At 32.9% G+C, this 25,045-nt stretch overlaps 3 protein-coding genes across 3 annotated transcripts in view; 1 reads left to right on the top strand and 2 right to left on the bottom strand.

Moving 5' to 3' along the window:
* The window catches only part of LOC133204113 (von Willebrand factor A domain-containing protein 2-like), a 69,528-nt gene that overhangs the window by 31,196 nt on the left and 13,287 nt on the right, over window positions 1–25,045 (bottom strand). The gene's annotated exons all lie outside the window — the stretch shown is intronic.
* Window positions 12,925–14,844, top strand: LOC133171804 (uncharacterized). Its single transcript, XM_061306607.1, has 2 exons — window positions 12,925–13,093; window positions 13,549–14,844. Coding segments are annotated over exons 1-2 (1,125 nt in total). The 5' UTR covers window positions 12,925–13,091; the 3' UTR covers window positions 14,672–14,844.
* On the bottom strand, window positions 15,171–17,395 carry LOC133171815 (uncharacterized). Its single transcript, XM_061306617.1, has 3 exons — window positions 17,251–17,395; window positions 16,890–17,010; window positions 15,171–16,271 (listed from the first exon to the last, which is right to left on the bottom strand). Exons 2-3 carry the CDS (start codon window positions 16,983–16,985, stop codon window positions 15,255–15,257), a joined length of 1,113 nt encoding a protein of 370 aa, XP_061162601.1. The 5' UTR covers window positions 16,986–17,010; window positions 17,251–17,395; the 3' UTR covers window positions 15,171–15,254.

Here is a 25,045-nt window from a genome sequence, read left to right as displayed (position 1 = left end):
TGGGGTGGTTTGAAGACCCTAAATTCCCTAAATTGTTAAGTTATAGCCGTATCCGATATTCCAGAGAGCTTGAGGAAGACTACCATTTCCGAAAGTGATGCAATTACACGCAGTTTTTGTCGGGGATGAATTAACAATTGTCGATAAAAGGAGAAAAATTTTTATGTCTCATACATTACTTTATATACATGTTGACTAAAGTGTACTTAATGATTTATTTATTGAAATTAAGATGACTGTAATTCTTTGTGTACAAGAGGGATCAAAACTCTGAAAAAATGCTGACATTTTATCAATTAAATGTTTTGTATAAATTTTATCCTTTATTCTGTGTTTTTTATTTTTCTGCTACGTTGAAGCAGCCTCTTCTCTTCAATTCTGTAAACTGCGTGTTGAATTGACTCACACTTTTGGGCCAAAATGCATAAATAAATAAATAAAAATAAATGAATAAATAAATAAAAATCAGCTGGATGGACAAGGTAGCATAGAAGAAATAGATAAATCTATTGTTTTGGCATTTTTTAGCCTAATAATTCTTTTCTTTCTTATAAAAAGAGAGTTAAGATAATGAATACCCTATTCTGAAACAGTTTCTATATCAAACCATGAATTATAATACGCATGTACGACAACAAGAGAACTAAAAGGAAAAATCAAATTTAACAATTGCAGTTTCATTTCATTACCTATTTTTTTGTCGCCATGAAGTCTTTTCAAGTTTATACTGCTGAAAGGACAAAATATAAAGCAAAATCAAGCTGTATGAGAATAGGCACGAAAGTAGCAATTTCAACTCGGGAGAGGAAGGGGAGACATACAGGTATTTGTCAATTAGTTCATTGAAAAAAAAAAGAATGAAGAAAGTTAACAGACGCTATGAAAGTATATGCTTAAAAATGCCAGTTCAACCCCCCCTCCCCCCTGGGAAGGGGGGGGGGATGAACTGGCATTTTCAAGCATATACTGGTAAGGGTCTGGAAGCTAATTCTCTTTAGAAAACGGCTACACGGTTTTATTGATTGTGTGGATACAACGTCTTTTGCATTTTACTGTGTGTGTGTGTGTGTGAGGGTGTGTGTGTGTGTGTGTGTGTGTGTGAGTTGGCGGGGGTGGGGGGTTAATTTTATGTCATCTAATGTAAATTACAGAATCAATCAATAAAATGCCTGATGTTAAAGGAGAGAGAGGGGGATCCCGATAAATGTTTTTAAACAAAATTGCAATTAAAGTTTTAAATAATATAATGAAAACAAATACATCTATTTTTTAAGAAATTTTCCAGCGAAATGATAGACGTTTACAGCAGCTTAATACATTTTTTATTAGAAAAAAAATATCATATGCTATTCTTAAATGAATGAGGCTGCTTTAAAACCAAACAAATAACGATGGAAATTATAGTAAATAGTTTAGACATCGGGATCGAGATGCCTCCCTCACCTCGATACGTATACGGATACGGATACGTATACGGATACGTCAGATAGAACAATCTCTATTAATAATAATAATAACTAGATACTTATTGCCTAGGCAATAACAGGTCTTCCGTTTTCTTGACTTCTTTGAAAAAAAAACCCCCACAATCATCTCAATAAGATTACTCTAAATAATAGCAAAAGTTATCTCAAGGCTTCCAAAGATATGTAGATACAGATAAAAACAAACGGAATTACTTTTCTGTTTTCTTTATGTACTTCGTCATGAACGAAAGTGCTCCAAACGAATAAAATGTATAAAAATAATTTGCATGGTCATGGTCTATCTAACATCTGCATTAGCCAAACATTTCTGCAAAAAAAAAAAAAAAAAAAAAAAAAAAAAAAACAAACAAACAAAAAAAACCAAAAACTTTAAAAATTCACTTTTTTGCATCGCTTCCTGTCACGACCGGAAGTGACGACAACGTACGATTTTTACATGATGTAGATAAACTGGTAACTAACTATAAGTTCTGAAAGTTTTTGACTTCAGTCATGTAGTGTTTTTGAGCATTTAGGTGAACAAAATCTCAACTTGAGGACAGAAAAACACGCGACCGGAAGTGCATTTTCCTAAGATGGTTGACTTCACACTAGACAATTGCAGTCTCAAAAACATATGTAAAAATCATTTCAAAAACTTTATCAATAAGTGATATTTTTGGGTATGTTAAAAATCCCAATAACATAGTTTCTCTTTTATAATCGGAAAGTGTCGTTTTTTGTTTCCAGTGAGACCAACACATATAGAAACTGTGAAAGAGATTCAATTATATGATGCAAGTTTTATTTCAAAAGTAAAAAGTTTAAATTTTCGATTTCTTTGATTACTTCCTGTAACGACCGGAAGTGACGGCTGACGCTATTAACCCAAAAAGTTTTGCCTACTCATTAAGTTCTATTACTCATATAAGGCTGGTGTCTTAATCTCTTACCGTTTCTGAGATCTCACTTTGACAAGTTCTTATTTTGCAGACAGTAAAACACGCGACCGGAAGTGAATTTTACCAAGATATTTGACGTTGCTCTAGACATTTGCAGTCTAAATAACATATCTAAAAATCATTTCAAATACTTCATCTATAAGCGATATTTATTGGAAAGTAAAATACTAAAATTATGTAGTTTTTCTCTTATAACCGGAAGTTGACGTTTCTGTTTCCGGTGGGACCAACATATTTCGAAACTGTAAAACAGATGCAATAATGTGATGCAAGATTTAATTAAAATAAGAAAAGTTGAAATTTTCGATTTCTTTGATCTCCTCCTGTGACAACCGGAAGTGACGGCTGACGGATTTAAACATATTCTGCAAACGTACTTGTCATGATCAATAATCCGTGAAAGTTTGAGGTCTTAATCTTTTACCGATTCTGAGATATCGTCCGGACATGATCTCTTTTGAAAAAACGGAAATTGGACATATCTGACGACCGGAAGTGAATTTTGCAAAATTCTTAAAAATGTTTTTAGGATATTTTATTTGTCATAACTCCTGAAAGTTTCAAGAAAATCCATCGAGCCATCTCTGAGAAATCGCTTGGACAAAAAACGGGAAAAAAAAAAATAATAATAATAAACAGTAGAATCACTATAAGGTCTTCCGTCTGAAACGGAAGACCTTAATAAGAAACAGTAGAATCACTATAAGGTCTTCCGTGAAAACGGAAGACCTTAACTAGATACTCTTTGCGAGCAACGAGAGGTCTTCCGTCCGAATAACCATCCTTAACTGTAATATTCTTTGCACGTAAAATTACATTTATATCTGCTCGTTGTAAAGACACCTAAAAATTTAACATGGGTCTTTAAAAAGAGTTTTTATTCATAAAAAAAAATAATAAAAAGAGCACAGAATTCACAAAGAGAAAAACAAAGTTCAACATCATTGATAAAGATGAAAACGTAAATTTAAGCAAAAAATTCAGATATAGTCGGGATTAAACCAAAATCGGCTGCCTGAAAAGAGCTAGGTTCACTTTATGCATAAAATAGCCCTGTAGATATACTAACACTTTATGTTCCATTTTAAGCAACAAGATAAAGTAGAGACTTAGTGTTTTCATTTCTTATTAAAAATTTTCTCCTTATAGCCAAGGTCTTGGAAAACAGGGCTCCTGAAATTGCAATGTTCTTGAATTTTTATGAAAATAAGTATATTTGAGTACTTTCACAGAAGAGAAATAATATGAGCACACCCTTTGATCTAAAAAATAAAACAGGTTTTTGTAATCCTCAGAAATAGTTCTATCATTTCATAGTTGCATATTTAAGATCAGATGTTACGCTCTATATTAAATATCGAAAAATCACTTTAAAATTGGCTGTTTTGTAGAATTTTTCACGATATGAGGAAAATTACGCATAACATGACGTCATAATGCATTGGCTAGCCAGAAAATTACGTCATTTTTGATAGATACGCAGTCATCAAAGGTCTAAATGATATTCAATGCATTAACTAAAACCAAGCAGTTTCAGTTTTTCTGAAATTCACAGGGCCAAAAAAGGCCCTAAGTGAACCTTGTTCTTTGATATTGAAACCACTACACTAGCGAAATGTACCAGCCATCACCGATGTCTACCTTGCACTCATTCCCTGAAGTAATGAGTGTCAGGCAGGTTAATCTTTTTTTCTTATAGTGTGGAATTATAGGATGAAAACTAGCCAGCTAAATTTTGTGCAAGTACTAGTAGATTTACATCGGATTTGTTACTTGAGTTTTAACAATAACTGATAGCAGAGAAAATAATCTTTTACTGATAAAAACTATAAAAAAAACTATTGTGTTTACTTCCTTTATTCTTTATGCATTCAACTTTCTATTCTATGCAATTCCAAATTCAGACATGTCCGTGTAATCTTTTTCTGTACTTTTACACTACTGCATCAGACCTTTGTGAAAGGCGGGTCAAGATAATTATTTCGCGCCAAACGTCACGAGTAAATCTTCGCGCCTTTTCTTTGGAATATGTCTTCAATTGAATAAGTGTACATGATAGTTTCAATGAAATTTTAAAAACATATGTTGCTATAGCCTGATTTTCTAGCCTAAGAATGTATATTTATCACACTGTACATATAACATACCGTATACGGACAAGTAACATAAATGCAGCGCTAAGTTTTCTTACACATTTTATATTCCTCTTTACCCCCAAAGTGGATTATTCCAATTAGTAACACATTAATGAAAAGACTGGAATGTTTCGCAACAAAACACGTCTCGCCATATGACGCTCAAGGAATCTGATACCTATTATGTTCAGTAACTTGCATCTATAAAGGAATATTGCCCTACTAAAATCAAAGAAAAATATCATTGAAGTTTATTTTTCTCTCATTTGAAATTGCTATATGTTATTCAATCAACATGAGAAAGTAACAAATTCTACTTTCAAAATACAATTCGACAACTCTCCAATTTAAGATACAATTGCATAGGTATCTAGCTACATATACATTTGTACCAACATGTTTTCCTCGTTTTGTCATATCACAATTGCATCTATGCACATTAATTAGTGCAAAATTCAACTGCAAACTCTTTATGAGGGAGTAAAAAGACACGCTGATATTGTGCCGTCAAACACCGCTGCTCTGACGTCGAACGACATAGCCCCCCCCCCCCCCCCCTTAAAGATAAAATCTTATATTTGAGCCCAAAAAAGTGAGAAAAAATTCGGACATTCTTTGGATTGAATCCGGATCGTCCACGTGAAAATTCAACATGCTAACCATTACACTATCAAACATCATCGCTTAAAATTGAAAAATGATAAATATTTAGAGTATGGGTTAATCAGTTTTTAAACAAACTACATATTTAGCATTCTTGTAAGACTCATTATTTAGCCTATCAACATCATAAAAAAATAATGAAAAACAAAAAAGTTAAAAAAATTACCCTTTTTAAATCACTTCATGTGACGACCGGAAGTGACGACGACACACGAAATGTTTCCATCACACATCTACAAACCAAGTTCTATCATACCTGAAAGTTTCAGACTCCTACCTTTAATAGTTTCTGAGAACATTCACGGACTAGATTTTTAGTGGAAAAAGTGAAAAATCGTAAGAATTCCCGACCGGAAGTAACTTTTTCTGAACTTTTTCAATATTTCAAAATGGCATGAGATAACACGTCATTCCTGAAAATTTGAATGAAACTGAATGAGTAGTTTTTGAGATATCGCGATTTGAAAAGGTCAAAAAAATAAAAATGAATAATAATAATAATAATAATAATAACTAGATACTTATTGCCTAGGCAATAACAGGTCTTCCGTTTTCTTGACTTCTTCGAAAAAAAACCCACAATCTTGTCAATAAAATTTCTCTAAATAATTAACAAAAGTTATCTCAAGGCTTCCAAAGATATGTAAATACAAATAAAAACAAACGGATATACTTTCCTGTTTTCTTTATGTACTTCATCATGAACAAATGTGCTCCAAACGAATAGAATGTTCATTCTACACTTAAATTATTCACAACTGATCCTCCCTAAAAGTTTCCATGAAAAACTACTCATGTTTGAGACAACTTCCGGTTTTTCGGTTAGCACTTCCGCTGAAAATAAATTGCATGGTTATGGTCTATCTAACATCCGCATTAGCCAAACATTTCTGTAAAAAGAAAAAAAACTTTAAAAATTCACTTTCATCGCTTCCTGTCACTACCGGAAGTGACGGCAACGTACGATTTTTACATGATGTAGATAAACTGAGGACTGACTATCAGTTCTGAAAGTTTTAGACTTCAGTCAAGTACTGTTTTTGAGCAATTAGGTGAACAAAATCTCAATTTGAGGACAGAAAAACACGCGACCGGAAGTGCATTTTCCTAAGATTGTTGACTTCACACTAGACAATTGTAGTCTCAATAATATATGTAAAAATCATTTCAGAAACTTTATCAATAGTGATATTTTTGGGAAAGCTAAAAATAGCAATTACATAGTTTCTCTCTTATAACCGGAAGTTGTCGTTTTTTGTTTCCAGTGAGACCAACACATATTAAAACTGTGAAAGAAATTCAATTATATGATGCAAGTTTCATTTCAAAAGAGAAAAGTTTAAATTTTTGATTTCTTTGATCACTTCCTGTAACGACCGGAAGTGACGGCTGACGCTAATAATCCAAAGGGTTTTGCCTACTCATTAAGTTCTATTACTTATATAAGTTTGGTGTCTTAATCTCTTACCGTTTCTGAGATCTCACTTTGACAAGTTCTTATTTTGCGGACAGTAAAACACGCGACCGGAAGTGAATTTTACCAAGATATTTGACGTTACTCTAGACATTTGCAGTCTAAATAACATATCTAAAAATCATTTCAAATACTTCATCTATAAGCGATATTTATGGGAAAGATAAATACTCAAATTATGTAGTTTTTCGCTTATAACCGGAAGTTGACGTTTTTGTTTCCAGTGAGACCAACATATTTCGAAACTGCAAAACAGATGCAATAATGTGATGCAAGATTTAATTAAAATAAGAAAAGTTGAAATTTTCGATTTATTTGGTCACTTCCTGTGACGACCGGAAGTGACGGCTGACAAATTTAAACATGTTCCACAAACGTACTTGTCATGATCTATAATCCTTGAAAGTTTGGTGTCTAAATCTTTTACCCTTTCTGAGAAAACGTCCGGACATGAACTCTTTTGAAAAAACGGAAATCGGACATATCTGACGACCGGATGTGAATTTTGCAAAATCCTTCAAAATGTTTTTAGTTTATTTTATTTGTCATAATCCCTGAAAGTTTCAAGAAAATCCATCAAGCCATCTCTGAGAAATCGCTTGGACAAAAAATGGGAAAAAAATAATAATAATAATAATAACTAGAAACTCATTACTAGTAATGAGAAGGTCTTCCGTTATACTACTTCCTGTTTGCATAAACATGTCTTTTCCAACGTCGGTATAAGCGTAAAACTTATGTAGAAACATAATAACTTAAAAATAAAAATACTTTTTTCTTCATTTCCTGTCACGACCGGAAGTAATGACGACATACGATTTTTACACGATGCAAATGAACTGATGACTGACTATAAGTCCTGAAAGTTTTAGACTTCAGTCTTTTACTCTTACCGAGCAATTGTGAGAACACATTCTAATTTTGGGGACAGGAAAACACACGACCGGACGTGAACTGAATAAAAATCTCTGAATTTTCTCATGACATTTGTAGTATCTACAGCATATGTATAAAAAAAAACATTTCAAATACTTATCTGTAAGTGATATTTATGAGAAAGCTAAACATCGAAATAACGTAGTTTATCTGTTTAAACCGGAAGTTTAGTTTTTGTTTCCGGTGGAATCTAACATATTTTAAAACACGAAAGAGATGCAACAAAGTGATGCAAGTTTTACTTTTATAAAGAAAAGTTGAAATTTTCGATTTTTTGATCACTTCCTGTGACGACCGGAAGTGACGGCTGACGCGTCTAACCATATGTGTTTTGCCTACTCCTCAAGGTCTATTACTCATTTAAGTTTGGTGTCTTAATCTCATACATTTTCATTTTCGTTTGCATAAACATGTCTTTTCCAACGTCGGTATAAGCGTAAAACTTATGTAGAAACATAATAACTTAAAAATAAAAATACTTTTTTCTTCATTTCCTGTCACGACCGGAAGTAATGACGACATACGATTTTTACACGATGCAAATGAACTGATGACTGACTATAAGTCCTGAAAGTTTTAGACTTCAGTCTTTTACTCTTACCGAGCAATTGTGAGAACACATTCTAATTTTGGGGACAGGAAAACACACGACCGGACGTGAACTGAATAAAAATCTCTGAATTTTCTCTTGACATTTGTAGTATCTACAGCATATGTATAAAAAAAAACATTTCAAATACTTATCTGTAAGTGATATTTATGAGAAAGCTAAACATCGAAATAACGTAGTTTATCTGTTTAAACCGGAAGTTTAGTTTTTGTTTCCGGTGGAATCTAACATATTTTAAAACACGAAAGAGATGCAACAAAGTGATGCAAGTTTTACTTTTATAAAGAAAAGTTGAAATTTTCGATTTTTTGATCACTTCCTGTGACGACCGGAAGTGACGGCTGACGCGTCTAACCCTATGTGTCTTGCCTACTTGTCAAGGTCTATTACTCATTTAAGTTTGGTGTCTTAATCTCATGCCGTTTCCGAGATCTCGCTGAGATAACTTTTCATTTTGAGGACAGGAAAAACACGCGACCGGAAGTGAATTTTACTAAGATTTTTGACGTTACTCTAGACATTTGCAGTCTGAATAACATATCTAAAAATCTTTTCAAATACTTGATCTATAAAAGATATTTAAGGGAAAGTAAATTACTCAAATTATGTAGTTTTCCTCTTCTAACCGGAAGTTGTCGTTTTTGTTTCCGGTGGGACTGACATATTTCGAAACTACACATGAGATGCAATAATGTGATGCAAAAAAAAATTCAGAAAAGAAAAGTTGAAATTTTCGATTTCTTTGATCACTTCCTGTGACGAGCGGAAGTGACGGCTGACACGCTTAACCCAAATGGGCTCGCCTACTCCTCATGATCTATTACTCTAATAAGTTTGGTGTCTTAATCTCTTACCGTTTCTGAGATCTCACTCGGAAAAAATATTTTTGAAAAAAACGGAAATCGGACATATCTGACGACCGGAAGTTAATTTCGAAAAAATGAAAAAAACGCCTCGGGGTATTTTCATTCTCTATCAACCCTGAAAATTTCAGGAAAATCCATCCAGCCATCTCTGAGAAATCCTGCCGACAAAAAAAGGGGAAAAAAATTATAATAATAATAATAATAACTAGAAACTCATTACTAGTAATGAGAAGGTCTTCCGTTATACGACTTCCTGTTTGCATGAACATGTCTTTTCCAACGTCGGTATTAGCCTAAAACTTATGTAGAAACCAAATAACTTAAAATATACTTTTTTGCTTCGTTTCCTCTCACGACCGGAAGTAATGACGACACACGATTTTTACACCAAGCAAATGAACTGATGACTGACTATAAGTCCTGAAAGTTTTAGAGTTCAGTCTTTTACTGTTGCCGAACAATTGTGAGAACAAATTCTAATTTTGAGGACAAGAAAACACACGACCGGAAGTGAACTGAATAAAAATCTCTGAATTTTCTCTTGACTTTTGCAGTATCTACAGCATATGTAAAAAAAAAAAAAAAAAAAAAAAAAAAAAAACATTTCAATTACTTATCTATAAGTGATATTTATGAGAAAGCTAAACCACGAAATAACGTAGTTTATCTTTTAAAACCGGAAGTTTAAAGTTTTTTTCCGGTGGAATTTAACATATTTTAAAACAGCGAAAGGGAAGCAATAAAGTGATGAAAATTTTAATTTTAAAAAGAAAAGTTGAAATTTTCGATTTCTTCGATCACTTCCTGTGATGACCGGAAATGACGGCTGACGCTTTTAACCCTATGTGTTTTGCCTTCTCACCAAGTTTTATTACTCCTACAAGTTTGGTGTTTTACTTTCATGCCGTTTCCGAGATCTCGCTGAAATAACTTTTCATTTTGTGGACAAGAAAACACGCGACCGGAAGTGAATTTTATTAAGATATTTCATGTCAATCTAGACAACTGCAGTCTCAATAACATATATAAAAATCATTTAAAGAACTCTATCTATAAGCGATATGTTGGGGGAAATTCAAAACCCCTATTATGTAGTTTTTCTCTTAAAACCGAAAGTTGTCGTTTTTTGTTTCCGGTGGAACCAAGACATCTCGTAACTGTGAAAAAGATACAATTATATGATGCAAGTCTTATTTCAAAAGAGAAAATTTGAAATTTTCGATTTCTTTGATCACTTCCTGTGACGACCGGAAGTGACGACTGACGCTCTTAAGCCAAATTGTTTTGTCTACTTCTCAAGGTTTAATACTCTTATCAGTTTGGTGTCTAAATCTCTTACCGTTTCTGAGATCTCACTCGGACAAGTTCTCATTTTGCGGACATTTAAACGCGCGACCGGAAGTGAATTTTACAAAGATATTTGACGTTACTCTAGACATTTGCAGTCTTGATAACATATTCAAAAATCAGTTCAAATACATTATGTATAAAAAATATTTATGGGAAAGTAAAATACTCAAATTATGCAGTTTTTCACTTATAGCCGGAAGTTGACGTTTTTGGTTCCGGTAAGACTAACATATTTCGAATCTACAAATAAGATGCAACAATGTAATGAAAGAAAAAAATCAAAAAAGAAAAGTTGAAAATTTCGATTTCTTTGATCACTTCCTGTGACGACCGGAAGTGACGGCTGACGCTCTTAACCCAAATGGTTTTGCCTACTCCTCAAGATCTATTAACCGTATAGGTTTGGTGTCTTAATCTCTTACCTTTTCTGAGATATGACTGGGACAAAATATTTTTGAAAAAAACGGAAATCGGACATATCTGACGACCGGAAGTGAATTTTGAAAAAATGAAAAAAACGCCTAGGGGTATTTTCATTCTCTATCATCCCTGAAAATTTCAAGAAAATCCGTCCAGCCATCTCTGAGAAAACGCTCCGACAAGAAAAGGGGAAAAAAAAAATAATAATAAAAAGAAACAGTAGAATCACTATAAGGTCTTTCGTCTGAAACGGAAGACCTTAAAAAGAAACAGTAGAATCACTATAAGGTCTTCCGTCTGAAACGGAAGACCTTAATAAACACTACAATCACTATAAGGTCTTCCGTCTGGAACGGAAGACCTTAATAAACAGTACAATCACTATAAGGTCTTCCGACTGAAACGGAAGACCTTAATAAGAAACAGTAGAATCACTATAGGTCTTCCGTTGAAAACGGAAGACCTAATAATAATAATAATAAGAAACAGAGTAAAAACAATATGTTCCCAAACTCCGTTTGGGGAACATAATAATTAAGCGCATCTCTGATAAATGCACAAACGATCTGCTAAAAAAATAACTTTCTATCTTGAAATCTGTAGGAGGAGTTATCCAGACAAATGATGTACCATATAAAAATATTTTGCATAAAATTGACAGGTTCAATAGCTGGTATTTTTTCAATAATTATCAAAAATAAAATCAAAGTACCATGCATATCTCTGATGTATGTATAAATGATCTACGAAATACGAACTTCCTTTCTTAAAATCTGTAGTAGAGGTGATCCGGACAAACGATGTACCCTGTAAACAATATTATGCACAAAAAAGACTGAGTTTGTTCAAGAAATAGTGTTTTTCTCATTAATTATCAAAAATCAAGACCCAAGTACCATGCTCATTCTGATATTTATATCATCAGTTTGTCAAATGATCTTTGGAGAAGATTTTCAATGATGCACAGAATTTTTAATATATGACCAACTTAGCCCAACCCTAGGGAAAGAACATTGGACTCTGGAGACATAAATTCATTGCAAATGTGCAAACAGTTTGCCTGCTAGATGTCAATGAGTAAAGCTGGGACTTGCACAGTTAACCGAGAGGACATGAATTTAACAATTTTGGTAACGAATTAAGTACACGTCGTATTCATATTATCAGTATGCCCAGTATATGTCCTTGGGAAAAGAAACCTTTCCAAAATGCAAAGAAATTTAAAAATATGACCATCTTAGACCCCTCCTTGGACCTAAACATTGGACCCTGGAGTCATAAATTCATTGCAAGTGTTGTTCAAACAGTTTGCGAGATGTGAATGAGTAAATGAGAATATTTTCAAAGGTATAATTCAAACCAAACATTGTCCCACCCTTGACCTGAACTGTGGGTCACAGAGCCATGAATATCCCTTTTTGTGGAGAGCTTAGTTTTTATCATAATCTTAGAAACTATTTGCTTGCTTAATGACCATGAGAAGAGAAGAGGATTTTCAATATAGGATCAATTAAGCCCCTCCCAAAGGCCTGAACTATGGATCCATGTGCCATGAATTTCGTTATAATACTCCTTATTCACGGATTGCGTCATCTAATCTCAAAACGAGGCTATGAACGCAAACAAGATGGCGAGTTCGAGTAAGGCATGTGCGAACTGTACGGGTACAGCTTATCATTGTTGTGTCCCATTGTGCAATAATGATTCCCGGTATGACAGCAACAGAGAATTATCCTTCCATAAGTTTCCTACCGATAAAATTAAAAGGAAAGAGTGGATAATTAAAATTCGAAGGGATGTAGGTCAAACCTTCAGAGTAAGTATGCCACGAAGTTGACAAGTGTTGACTTTCGTAAATAATCAATGCTTGAAAAAACAAAAGATAGATCAACTTTTAAACCATTCAATCAAAGTTCGAGGATTGTTGTAAGCATATTTCATAAGTTCATTTGCAGATGATTACGATATTTTATATGCATTTATGTATTTGTAATGAGCAAATTCGGAACACAAATCAGTTAAATTATCGTATGATTTTTTTTCTTAGATATCCGATGCTACCAGGGTATGTTCAGCACATTTTCTACAAACCGAAGTACGTCGGTCCTTAAATGGTAAACGACTTCTAAAGCCAGGGAGTGTACCAAGTATATTTGCTTGGAATTCCCCAGTAAAAAGAATCAGGCCACTAAGGAGATCATTGAAAAACATGTAAGTTGATATGGTTCTAAAGAATAAGTCGAAAATGTTAGAAGTTTATAGATGAACTGTTGTGATAATATTACAAGAAGGTATTGTTAAAATGTACTGATATACTTTAGAAATTTAAAAATACCTAAAGAAAGTGATACATTGATTACGATAAAATTTGTTGACATGTATCGTCATCTTCATTCGAGCGATCAAGTGTGGGGGTGCTGAATGGGCAGAGAATAGTGCCCCACCCACATTTTTGAAATATTTATGGTACAAAGAAAGAGCAGGCAGAAGATGATTGAATTGAATCTAGTATCCCAGTCTCTAATGTTTTTATTGATTTATGTTTTTAGTATGTTAGCACCTCCCCAATTTTTAGGTTTTCACCCCTCCCCATATATGCTCCCCTCTAATATGTTTGTGCTGCTTCCTTAGGTTTGTAACTCAACATTGATATTGTTTTCATTTAGGTCACCAGCAAAGTCTGCAGAGGACAGCATTGAGGAAGCACCTGAATTATTGTCCATTTCTGTGGATCAGACTCCACCTGTGTCAAATGACCATGACTACATAATCCATACTTCAGTCAACAACCAACTGCAGGCAGCCCAAGAAGAAATCGTGAATTTACAAAGAAAACTTGTGGCGGTGGAAAGGAGACTTTTTTCTTTGGAACGATTCACTACAGATCCCCAATTGATAAACTTTTATACTGGTTTTAAAGATTATGAAACCTTAAAATGTTTGTATAATGCACTTCAGCCAACAGCAGCAACAATGATTAGATGGACACAAATGCAAAGACATTCTTCAAATACAGAGAACATGAAGTTGAATGCTATTCGTAATGAAGCATTGCCTCTCATAGATCAGTTCTTTATGTTCCTTTGTAGAGTGCGACAGGGATTTCCAGAACAGGATTTGGCTGTTAGATTTAACATATCTCAACCTTCAGTTAGTAGAATTTTAATAACTTGGTCTAATTATTTATATACGATGCTGGGTAGTTTACCCATTTGGCCACCTCGTTGTGTGATTGACAGTAACATGCCTAAATGTTTCAAGGAGTCTTATCCCCATGTTAGAGTCATCTTGGATTGTACAGAAATTAAAGTTCAAACTCCTAGCTCAAAAGTGTTAAATTCTGAAACTTACTCTAATTACAAGAGTCACACAACATTTAAGAGCTTAATTGGGATAACTCCATGTGGTGCTGTGGCATTTATTAGTTCATTGTATACAGGTAGCATTAGTGATAAAGCTATAACTGCATTGTCAGGAATTTTGGACCTGTTAGAGCCTAACGACCAAGTAATGGCTGACAAAGGGTTTTTGATAGAAGACTTATTAGACAAAAAACAAGCATCTTTGATAATACCTCCTTTTCTCGGTGAAAAGGGTAAATTTTCTGCTAGTGAGGTAGCACAAACACATGAAATAGCACGGCTTCGTATTCATGTAGAACGAGCCATAAGGCGTATAAAAGAGTATCACATATTTGATGGGGTCATCCCTCTAAATTTAGCTGCATCCATTAATCAGATATGGACAGTTTGTGCAATACTGACAAATTTCAGGGGGCCTTTATTCTAGTTCAAAAGTTACATCAATCCAATATATGCAATTTGTTTGATTATTTTGAAATGTAAATACTACTCTGCATTTGATATGCTCTTTCACATTCAGTATTACTGTATTAGACTGGAGACAGTGGTCATCAACAAGTATTGTAGTCAGGGTTACTACTGATTGTGTAGCATTACAGCTTTTCAGTGCAAATTATGTATTTTACTTTGTATACAACCTTTTTCATATGAATTCAAATGAAATAAATGATAAATGTGCATGTATTTTTTAAAATTTATTCTGCCAGGAGTAGATAGGTATGTTAAATTGAAATGATTAAATTTTAATATGAATTGAAAATTATTTGTTACACTTCTGCAAAAAAAAATCAAAGTGGCATCTATTGAAATACTAATATTAATGTAGTCTTAAAAAAGTTTTACAATAAATGGCAGTTTCTCAGGCATTAAACAAAACTGTTACAGTAGTACATGTACATGCATTTACAATGTATGTGAAATTACACACAAAAGCATTGTTAAATTCTTATTGTTATGTTCAATCAATTCTGAACAATATTTATTGTCATTAATGTCAAGTAAAAAAAAGACTACTTCATTTTAAGAATTTCGGACAAGAAATAACTGAAGTAAAATCTGTCCAGAGACAACTTGATTTCTTCCCACTTCTCTGCATTAAAGTTAATCCTCTCCTTGTGGTAATCATGTCTACATTTCACAAAAAAGTCGCACCACTGGAGTCCAGTAAGACCCATCTGCCCCATCACTTGGTAATAGTATTGATGAGATTGCTTCAGTTTGTAAGTCCCATCATTGGTAATTTTAAGGTATATACATTCCTGGAAAGAATCTTTGTCGGGACATTTGATCTCCAGAAGCCCAAACTGTGGTGTAGAATTTGGATCAAAAATCTTTCTGTCAGGAGATGCTCCAAGGTATGGAGAACTAGGGTTAATTACAAAACCACACAAGTAAACATTATTTCCAGTTATATCTGAATACAATTTAGCTGCAGCAGGTTCATTTTCCAAGCCAAATTTCATTGCTGCAGTTTGAATATTTTTGCTCTTTAAAAGACGCACTGCCAGTTTTTCATGATTTGCCCTCCTGACGCATATGTCTTTAAACATGGTAGAGGTGATCCTGTGGCATCGAATTTCATGCCATAATTTAGTAGCACTCTGTGAGCGAGTCTGCTCTTCTAATTCTAGTGCATGAGTTCGATCAGTCTGCATGCCCATGAAAATGTCATACTCAGCACAGTTCAATACTCTATTATAGTGATCAGGTTGTTCTGGTAGTAAAAATTCTGGGAAAGTTTGTTGTTCATTGTCATTGATTATATCACCAATTTCAGTAAGTGGTTTTTGTTGGTAAGAAAGCACAGATCCTTTCGGTACTGCTCCAAACTTGGATGGCGACTCTTTGACATCTGAATGGGATAACGTGCGTAAAATCTGTGCATCACTTTTCATTGCCGAGAGTTGCTCAAGCAGTGTGCTTGTGAACTGTGCACTTGGAATCGACTGAACTGGACAGTAAAGGTTTGGTAAGACTCCCTCGGTTACTCGCCTTTTCTTCTTGGGTGGTTCCTTTTTAGGGTTCACCTGTAAAATTATTTTAAAAAATATCACATTTACCAATATACAATATTTAATTAATATACTTTTCTGTAAATCAGTCTCGCCAAGGACAATTTGTTAAAAAACACTATTACCCTCTAAACAATGAAACCAGGCCCAGCAGCATGATTGAACGTTGCAATCAACATTGCTTGACAAAGGTGACATTAGGAAAAATGCTGAGAATGTGCAGAATTTATGTGTGCATAGCTCTGCTATATGTATTTGAAAAAACATTCAGTATAATATAAATTAAATTAATGTTATATTTATAAATATTTATAATATTAATATATTATATTGTATATATATAGATATACATGTATATATTATATATATATATATATATATATATATATATATATATATATATATATATATATATATATATATATATATATATATATTAACATAATTAATATTTATACATATAACATTGAGAATTTTACCCCTCAAAAACCATTCAATTGTCAACAAAGCCAGGTACAGCATTTGTTGACAATAGATTTCTTGGGTGAATATTTTCAATGTTATCTTAACTACATGCAATATTTATATGATTTAAAATAAAATTAATTAATTATATTTTTTATTCAAAAATACCTTGCAAATTTCCAAACTATGTACTGGCTTTGGTTCCAATCCCTCTGTTCTCTGGGGAATATGCCAGGTCTGTGGCAAAGATGTTTTACTCTGCATTGGTGGTACAGCCTTCAATCCGAGTCTTAAAGCATAAAAATAACCAATTTTTCCCTCAAGCAATTAAATTTTTCAAAACTAATTTTCATAGGCTATTGGTGTAATTGAAACAGATTAACTACCAGGATTATTTTTAAGATTTCTATTATAAGCTTCTTCACTTTAGTTAAGCATGGTTTTGATAAATTAAAAGATGGAAGTTGTCATTATAACTGTAATTTTATGAAAATTACTCCAACATGTGAGAAATTTGCATATTTGATACCTTTGGTAGTGACACAAAAGGTACAGTAATCCTATGCAATGACTGCAGTGCCCATTTCCAGCTTTACACTCACACTGTGAAAGCAAAATGACTGAGGATGTTTTACACAATTCAACCTATAAAAGAAAAAAAAATTGTAACTTATTTTAAAAAGAATTTCAATATATGTACAGACTGTACTTGTCTACCTAAAAAAACCAAACAAACAAACAAACAAACAAAAAAGAAAAAAAACATAAATGATATTGTAGAGTAGCAATATATCAGTTAGACCAATCACAGTGTAAACAGTGGTTATTAATGTAATTTAGGCCCCATTCATTGATCAAGTAGTACTAAATATTTATATTTAAAAATATATAAATATTTAACATTCAGTTCATGATCTTTAAAAATATAAACAACAAATTATTTACCAATTTAATCTCCCTGGCATTCAAGTACACTCGAGTATCATACATATTTGTATTTCATAGATTGAAATAAAAGAAACGCATGATGAACCAAAAAAAAAACAAAACCCAATTTAAATGACAATTGGCAAATACAATGATTCTTAGTCAAAATCATATTATTTTTTAATTACTTAGAAAATTTTGAATATTTTTTAGTAATTATTTTCATAACATTTTCAAATTATTCAGGAAAAGGAAGATAATATAATAACATGCCTCTGAGCTGCAACAGAAAAAAATAAGGCAATTAAAAAAAAAAAGAACCAACCAACCAACTAACAATCGATAACAATTAAACTTCTGAACTAGCCAACCATCAATTTATATGGTGGGTTATTTTTTCTCATGGATGGGAATGCCTTGGCTCTGGCACGAACAACATCCTTGCATGTTTGTACTACAGACAAGACACAAAAGTATTAAAAAAAACTTTAACAGATTTACATTTAACCTAAAATAAATACGATAATGCAATGCATGTTTACACCATCAGCAGATCAGCGGTAATATTCCAGCGGAACATTTCCCGAGGAAATTCGGTCAATACCAGTGTACCCTGTTAAATGCTCGTCACTTGTAAATTGTATTTTTCTTTAAGCATTGCCGATAAATAACAATGCACATTGTTTTCGTTTTATCATATTAGCTAAGTTATGCATTTGAAAAAAAAATATCATCCAACTATATTAATAAGGCCTACAACAACATTGTCATGATTATGATGCTTGTAAACACGATCAAGAGCAGGCACTTACTTTCGACTTCATGTACATATCCTTCATGAAGTTGCCATAACCCTTTTTCTGTTTTGATCGAGGTATTTTCGCCGTCTCATTGGCCCAGTTCTCAATTTTATCTTGTGTCAGCGGTGGGACGAACTGTAGGTTTTTACTCCATGCTGCCATGTTTGCGTTCCCAGCCTCGCTTTGGATTCAAAATGGCCGCGGTGTGAATAACAAGTATCATGCGAACAGTTTGCTTTCGATGCTCATGAGTAAAAAAGGACTTATAAGATATAATGGATTTTGTATTCTGTTGGTATTCTTTTTAATATAAATGACCATCATATCCTGGAGCCTGGAGGATATGAATTTCACAATTTTGTAAAAAGGTGTATTCTGTATTCATGAGAAAAATTGCCTGGTAGAAATACATGAGTAAAGAAAAAGATTTAATCAGATATTATGACTAATTTAGCCTCATCCTGGAATATGAGGTATGGGTAACCCAGAGGCCGTAAATTGAATATTTTTTTTGGATAAAAAGGATGAAAACTCACTATAATCCATCCAATGTCTGCTAGATGTCCTTGAGTGAAGATTTCCAAAGGTGTGGAGTATTTTTAATATATGACTAACTTAAATGCAGCCAGGGGCCTTAATTATGGTCTGAAATAAACCGAATTTCACAATTTTGGTAAAAGGTTAAATACTCATTATATCAGACTGATATTTTGCCTGCTAAGGAAGACGAGTCTTTAGATAAATTGCATTTTCAAAATAGGACGGACTAAACCCCAACGTGGAGCCTGAAATCTGCACCAATGGGTCATGATTTTTTTTGGTCAAGGGCTCATTGTTTATTACAATCATGCCAACAGTTCGCCTGAAAAAAAAATCCTGCAATAAAGAAGAAAGTTTTTGCAGATTTCCCTATTTTTGGAAGTTTTCAGCCCCTCCCCTAGGACCCCCAGGGGCACAAAAAATTTTAAGTTTACAATTTAAGTTCGTGTTATATTAAAGATTGGCCTTCTAGTTCTTAAGAAGGTTAAAAATGATGTTCAATAAGTATCAGACGACACCAGACTGAAACCAAAAGCAAAAGATCAGGTACCCCCAAATTACAACATGGCAATTACATCAGTGTCTTTTTCGTAACTTTCTTATAAAGATTGCAGGTGTTATTGTAATAGTGATAGTTTTATGTTGTTTTAATTATTATGATATTCAAATGTATAATTTATTAATTATACATTTATGAATATGCCACAACTGATTTTAAACTCTGAAGTGCATGTATTAATCTGTGTGTCAATCATTATTGACAAAGACAAATAATTTAAAATCAAATATCAATAATATTTAATAAAATAATTTATCAAATAAAATAATTAAATAAATTAAATAAAACAAACTAATTGAAATAAAATAAACAATCAGCTAAAACCTTAGATCCACTCCTTGTTTTATCCCTACACCTGTAATAAGCTACCTGAGTAGAATTCAACTTTCTTTAATCCTATTGGTCAAAACTTTTACCTCCAAATTCTGGACATGAGACAAAGACATTATTCAGATTGCTTTCAGACTGAGAAGACATGATTCTCATATATGAATTATAACTTTTACTGTGAACTGGCAACCAGATCCTAATATGTAAGTAACTTATTTACTTCTACTTATTAACAAAATATATTTCAAATCTGATTTATCTGAATTATCTGAAATTAATAAACTAATGAAAATATTGAGTGTGCAAGAGTTGAGAGTGAATGATATTATTTTATTACAGTACATACAATGATAAAGTGCCAGTAATTGTTGTTAAAACAAAAGTACCTGATGAGGCACTCTGTTCCATAAACAGGTACATTTCATATTTTTACAAATGTACTTATTATTTTTATATTTTCTTAATTAATAAGTGGACTTAGAATTCACTTAATGATTGTAATAAATAATGTAAAACAATTCAATATATGTTTCAAAGGAATATATATATAAATTGTACAAGTTTTTATAAAATGCTGTGAAAAGGGGAATAACTCTTTCAAACTATGCATAGTAAGAATGTATTATGATTTTATGAGTATATTGCATGTATAAAGAATTGTCATCCTGATTATATTAAATTGTACTAATACTATTTATATGTATATTTACAGGGTATTATTATCCATGATATTATCCACAGATATTATCATCTACATTAACAAATAAAATCACCATCAACGAACCCGCAGGTGTCTTGGTTATATTTAACATCTTTACCTGACCCCTGTTACAAAATGGCGCCCACGTTGGGACTGGTGAAACTGGTAATACTGGGACATCGATGGAAAAAAAGTGGATTGACTCAATGACTTTGCCTAGAAGAGTTGACCGAACTTGGTGGAAAATACTGTGATCATCATGATTGTGCATCTTTCTTCTGACTGAAAATCTCTTCAATATAATAGTTTGGCGTATACGCAAGTATTTAGTTATATGTGCACATTTTATTATTTGTTTTATAGAATATAGCATGCTTTAGTGTTTACAAATACCAGACAGTATTTTTTTTGAATTTTTTTTTTGGGGCACTTCTTTATTTTGTTCTGAATTTAATATTTTTATTTTTGGTTTCAATTTGAAATATTTAAATACAGGCAAGAAAGTCAGAGTGAAATGAACCATTAATTGCTAACAAACTTATTTCAAATCATTCCTGAGACTTTACTAAACTCTGTTCTGTACTGTCATAGACTATTGATATACAGGTAGTGACAAAGTTTGACTATTGACATATTGACAACTTTTAAAAAAAAAAGCAAATAAATAAGAATTAAATTTAAAAGTCCATAAATATCAACCTTAAAATTATCTTATGATTTCATGAGTTTTCACAAATTAGAAAAATTTGTAAGTAACCCTACTTGTCTTCAAGGTTTAAAATCTAAACAACCAATCCTAGTGTCCGACAGTAAAGGGTTTACAATTAAAAATAATTACCAAGGTAAATTTCCATTGGAACTTTGGTGTCACCCAGGTGCTAAAACTAAGTTTTTAGTTGACCAAATAGAAACTCATATTGAGTCAGCTTTGAGATATCACAGAAATATTGTATACTTTTTATGGTCAGGTACCTGTGATATTACACAAAAGACAGGCAAGTTTGTAAATTTGAAAAATCCAGACACTGAACAAGTTGTCAGTGACTTGGTTGACCAATATAAACGTGCATATGAGATTGTGAATCGCTATAGCCCTTGGGCTACACTGAAAATTATAGACTGTCCGTTATTATCAATCAGTCAATGGAATGAATTTAAGGGGCACACAAATCCTGATCAATTTAAGGATGAAGATAAACAAGCCACTGAACAGATTATTTTGTTGAACACTGAAATTCAAAAACTCAATTCAGAAAATTCTCAAAATACCATCAGAGTCAGTAAGTTCTATTTTCGATCACGTAAAGTAAAAGGCAAAAATTCGAGACATTCTGTAAATTTGGCACTAAATTATGATGGAATTCATCCAGGTAATCTGTTGAGTTTGGCCATCATTAAGGAAATGTTGGAAACTGTTCAGAAAGATTGCTATAATGTGACTGATTAAATTTTCTGTATATACAGTGAGTGTCTGTAAGTTCATGTTATAGACGTGGTCAGGCGTTTGAATTTCTGATTGGAATTTTCCGTTCGTCAAGTTTAATTTATGTAAAACTTGTAAATTTTCTTGTCGTATATATTATGTCTAAAGTTCAACCCGTATTGGCTCGGTATTAATTAGGTGTGTTAATCTCATCAATTAAGAAAAGTCAATCTCCATGTTTATTGATCTTACCAATAATTAGGTGAGTAAATCTCATCAGTTATCAAAGGGTCAATAACTCTGTATGTCATAAAATATCCAAGTTCTTTTGGTTACTTTGTATGAAGTATATTTCAATACGGTACAACCTTCCTGCTTATCTATTTTTATGTGATTACGTTTACAAGTGCACACAGATATTGTGTATTTCGTGCAATTTCGTGCAATTTTACGCGTGCATTTTTTTGTCGATCGAATTACAATATTGCATGCAATCGTGCGGTTTCTTTTACATTGTGCGTTATATTATTTTTTTTGATAGTTACTGTAGAATTATAGAACAATAGAGTGTATATATATTTTGTTCAGTCAAAAATGGCTGCAAAAGATACTGAGAAAGAAACAGAAAAAATTGTCAAGGAAGAACAAGTAGAACCAGTAGTCACACAAGCTGACATAAAAACCATGGTACAGTTTTTAAAACAAAATACTAAATACAAAATCTTGACACAAGAAGAGTATGAAAACCTCACACATTCTCAAGCAGAATTAGAGGATGAACAAGGCATCCCCAGATCCTCCACACCAAAGCCTTACAGTATGTCTAATGTCCCTAGGGTAGATTCTTTTCCCATGTTTAGCAATTCACCACCTAGCAATACTATTTCTTTATCACATCCAAAGATACCAGTATTTTCGGGGGAAGAAAAGTCTGAAACATCTTTTGAAGTGTGGAAATTTGAGGTTAGATGTATTCTTAAAGAGAGAAATTTCTCTATGCCAATAATATTACAGGCAATTAGGAATTCTCTGAAAGGAAAAGCTAGGGGATTACTACTATCTTTATCAGAGGAGGCAACTCCTGCAAACATTATTGAAAAATTGGAAGGTGTATTTGGCAATGTCTATGATAGTGAAACAATCATGCAAAATTTTTATATGCAACGGCAAGAAGCCAATCAATCTGTAGCAGAATATGGAATTAAATTAGAGTCAATATTACAGTCAGCTGTAGAAAAAGGTCATATTAGCAAAGATGCCAGAAATGATATGTTAAGAACAAAATTTTGGTCAGGATTGAGAGATTCAGAATTGAAAAATGCTAGCAGATATAAATATGAAACTGTAAAAGATTTTGATGTTTTGAGAAAAGAGATTCGAGCAATAGAGTTAGAAATCTCAAATTCCAAAGCCAATAGCAACACAGAAAGTTCTTCAAAAACAAATCTAGCTCATAATCCTTTGACTGCTACAACAGATCCTACCAACAAAATGTTAGAAAACATACTTAAGAAAATTGAGAGGATGGACCAGAAGATGAATACTTTTGAAAATACTTTGTCTGGTATGAGTAGATCAGGGGGAGATAATTCTACCAGAGGAGGAAGGAGTCATGGTAGATTTCAGCATACCAGAGGTGCTAATAACTACACCCGAGGTAGATTTTACCAACAACAGAAAAATCAATCACAACAGCCCAATGAATATGATAGACCATCACCAAGAGATTCAACAAATTACAACAGAGGATTTTCTTACAGAGGCAGACCATTCAGAGGCAACAGAGGTTTCAGCGGAGGTTATCCCAACAGAGGAATCCCATCTCCTGTTAGTTACAATACAGAAAATCGAAAAAACTAGAAGATGTCTGTATTGCGGAGCAAATAACAGACATAGATGCTGAAACACAACAAAGCTCCAATTTTTCTGATGAATGTTTTAAAGAAATAAAATGTGAAATATGCAATCAATTTGGTCATTCTGATTTACATTGTAGAGTTAGGAAAGATCATCTAAGATCCTATCACAAAAGGCCTCAAAATATTACAAATCATAGACAAACTAACAGAACATGTACTCTAGTAGGTACAACCAATGAAGTCTCTGTTGGTATTAATAGTATCATTACAACAGCACTTGTTGATACAGGTTCTGCTATTTCAACAATTTGTCAAAGTTTTTATGAAGAACATTTATACCATTTGCCTTTGAAACCTGTGACAGATATTCTGCACATTGAATGTGCAGATGGTCAAACTTTACCATATTCAGGTTATATACAATGTCCTTTGAAAATCAATGGCATAGGTAATGAACAAGTGTCAATAGATGGTTTGTTTCTTATTGTACCTACAACATCTTATAACAACAGTGTTCCTGTCTTAATAGGTACAAATATTATCTCTGAATTAATGAACATAGTCAAAGAATCCCATGGTCCTAGATACTTACAGGAAGCAAACTTGTTTGCCCCATGGTATCTTGCATTTAGATGCATCTCTTTAAGAGAAAAAGAGTTACAAAGACACAAAAATGTTCTCGCTTTAGTACGATTAGCGGAACCATCTAAAGTTACCATCCCCCCAAATACAGATATTGTATTACAAGGTTACCTTCAAAAGGAACTTCCTTACCAGCCAGTCTGTGCATTATTACAACCTACACCTAAGTCAAAAATACCAAATGACATAGACATTTCTCCTGTGCTTATACCATACAAACACCAACATAATGGTGTAGTACCAGTACATATAAGCAATATTACAACAAGAACAGTAACTCTCTCTCCACATGCTTTACTTTGTGAAGCTCAGCCTGTAAATGTGGAAGATATTGCTTGTCATGTCCAAAAGTTCAATGAATCCTTAGATATTGATATTATAGATCTTATTAATATACCAAAAGATGAACTATCAGAGGAAAATTTCCAGAATCTATCTAGGTTGATTCATGATTTTAATGATATATTTTCAAAAGGTGACACAGATGTTGGTTTTACAAAATGTGTTAAACATCAGATAAAATTGTCAAATGAAGTCCCTTTTA

This window comes from Saccostrea echinata, unplaced genomic scaffold, assembly GCF_033153115.1.
Source record: "Saccostrea echinata isolate AGI-Se365-2 ecotype Australia unplaced genomic scaffold, CSIRO_AGI_Sech_v1 ptg000002l, whole genome shotgun sequence".
In the NCBI taxonomy this organism is placed as follows: domain Eukaryota; kingdom Metazoa; phylum Mollusca; class Bivalvia; order Ostreida; family Ostreidae; genus Saccostrea; species Saccostrea echinata.
Note: the sequence above shows the minus strand (reverse complement) of the source record. Positions and strands in the feature narration are given on the sequence as shown.

Excerpts from the sequence above, each read along its gene's own strand:
- LOC133171815 (XM_061306617.1), bottom strand. The coding sequence starts at position 16,985 with ATGCAGAGTAAAACATCTTTGCCACAGACCTGGCATATTCCCCAGAGA. Across the intron at positions 16,272-16,889 it reads ATAGTTTGGAAATTTGCAAG|GTGAACCCTAAAAAGGAACC; the intron begins GTATTTTTGAAT and ends ATAATTTTACAG.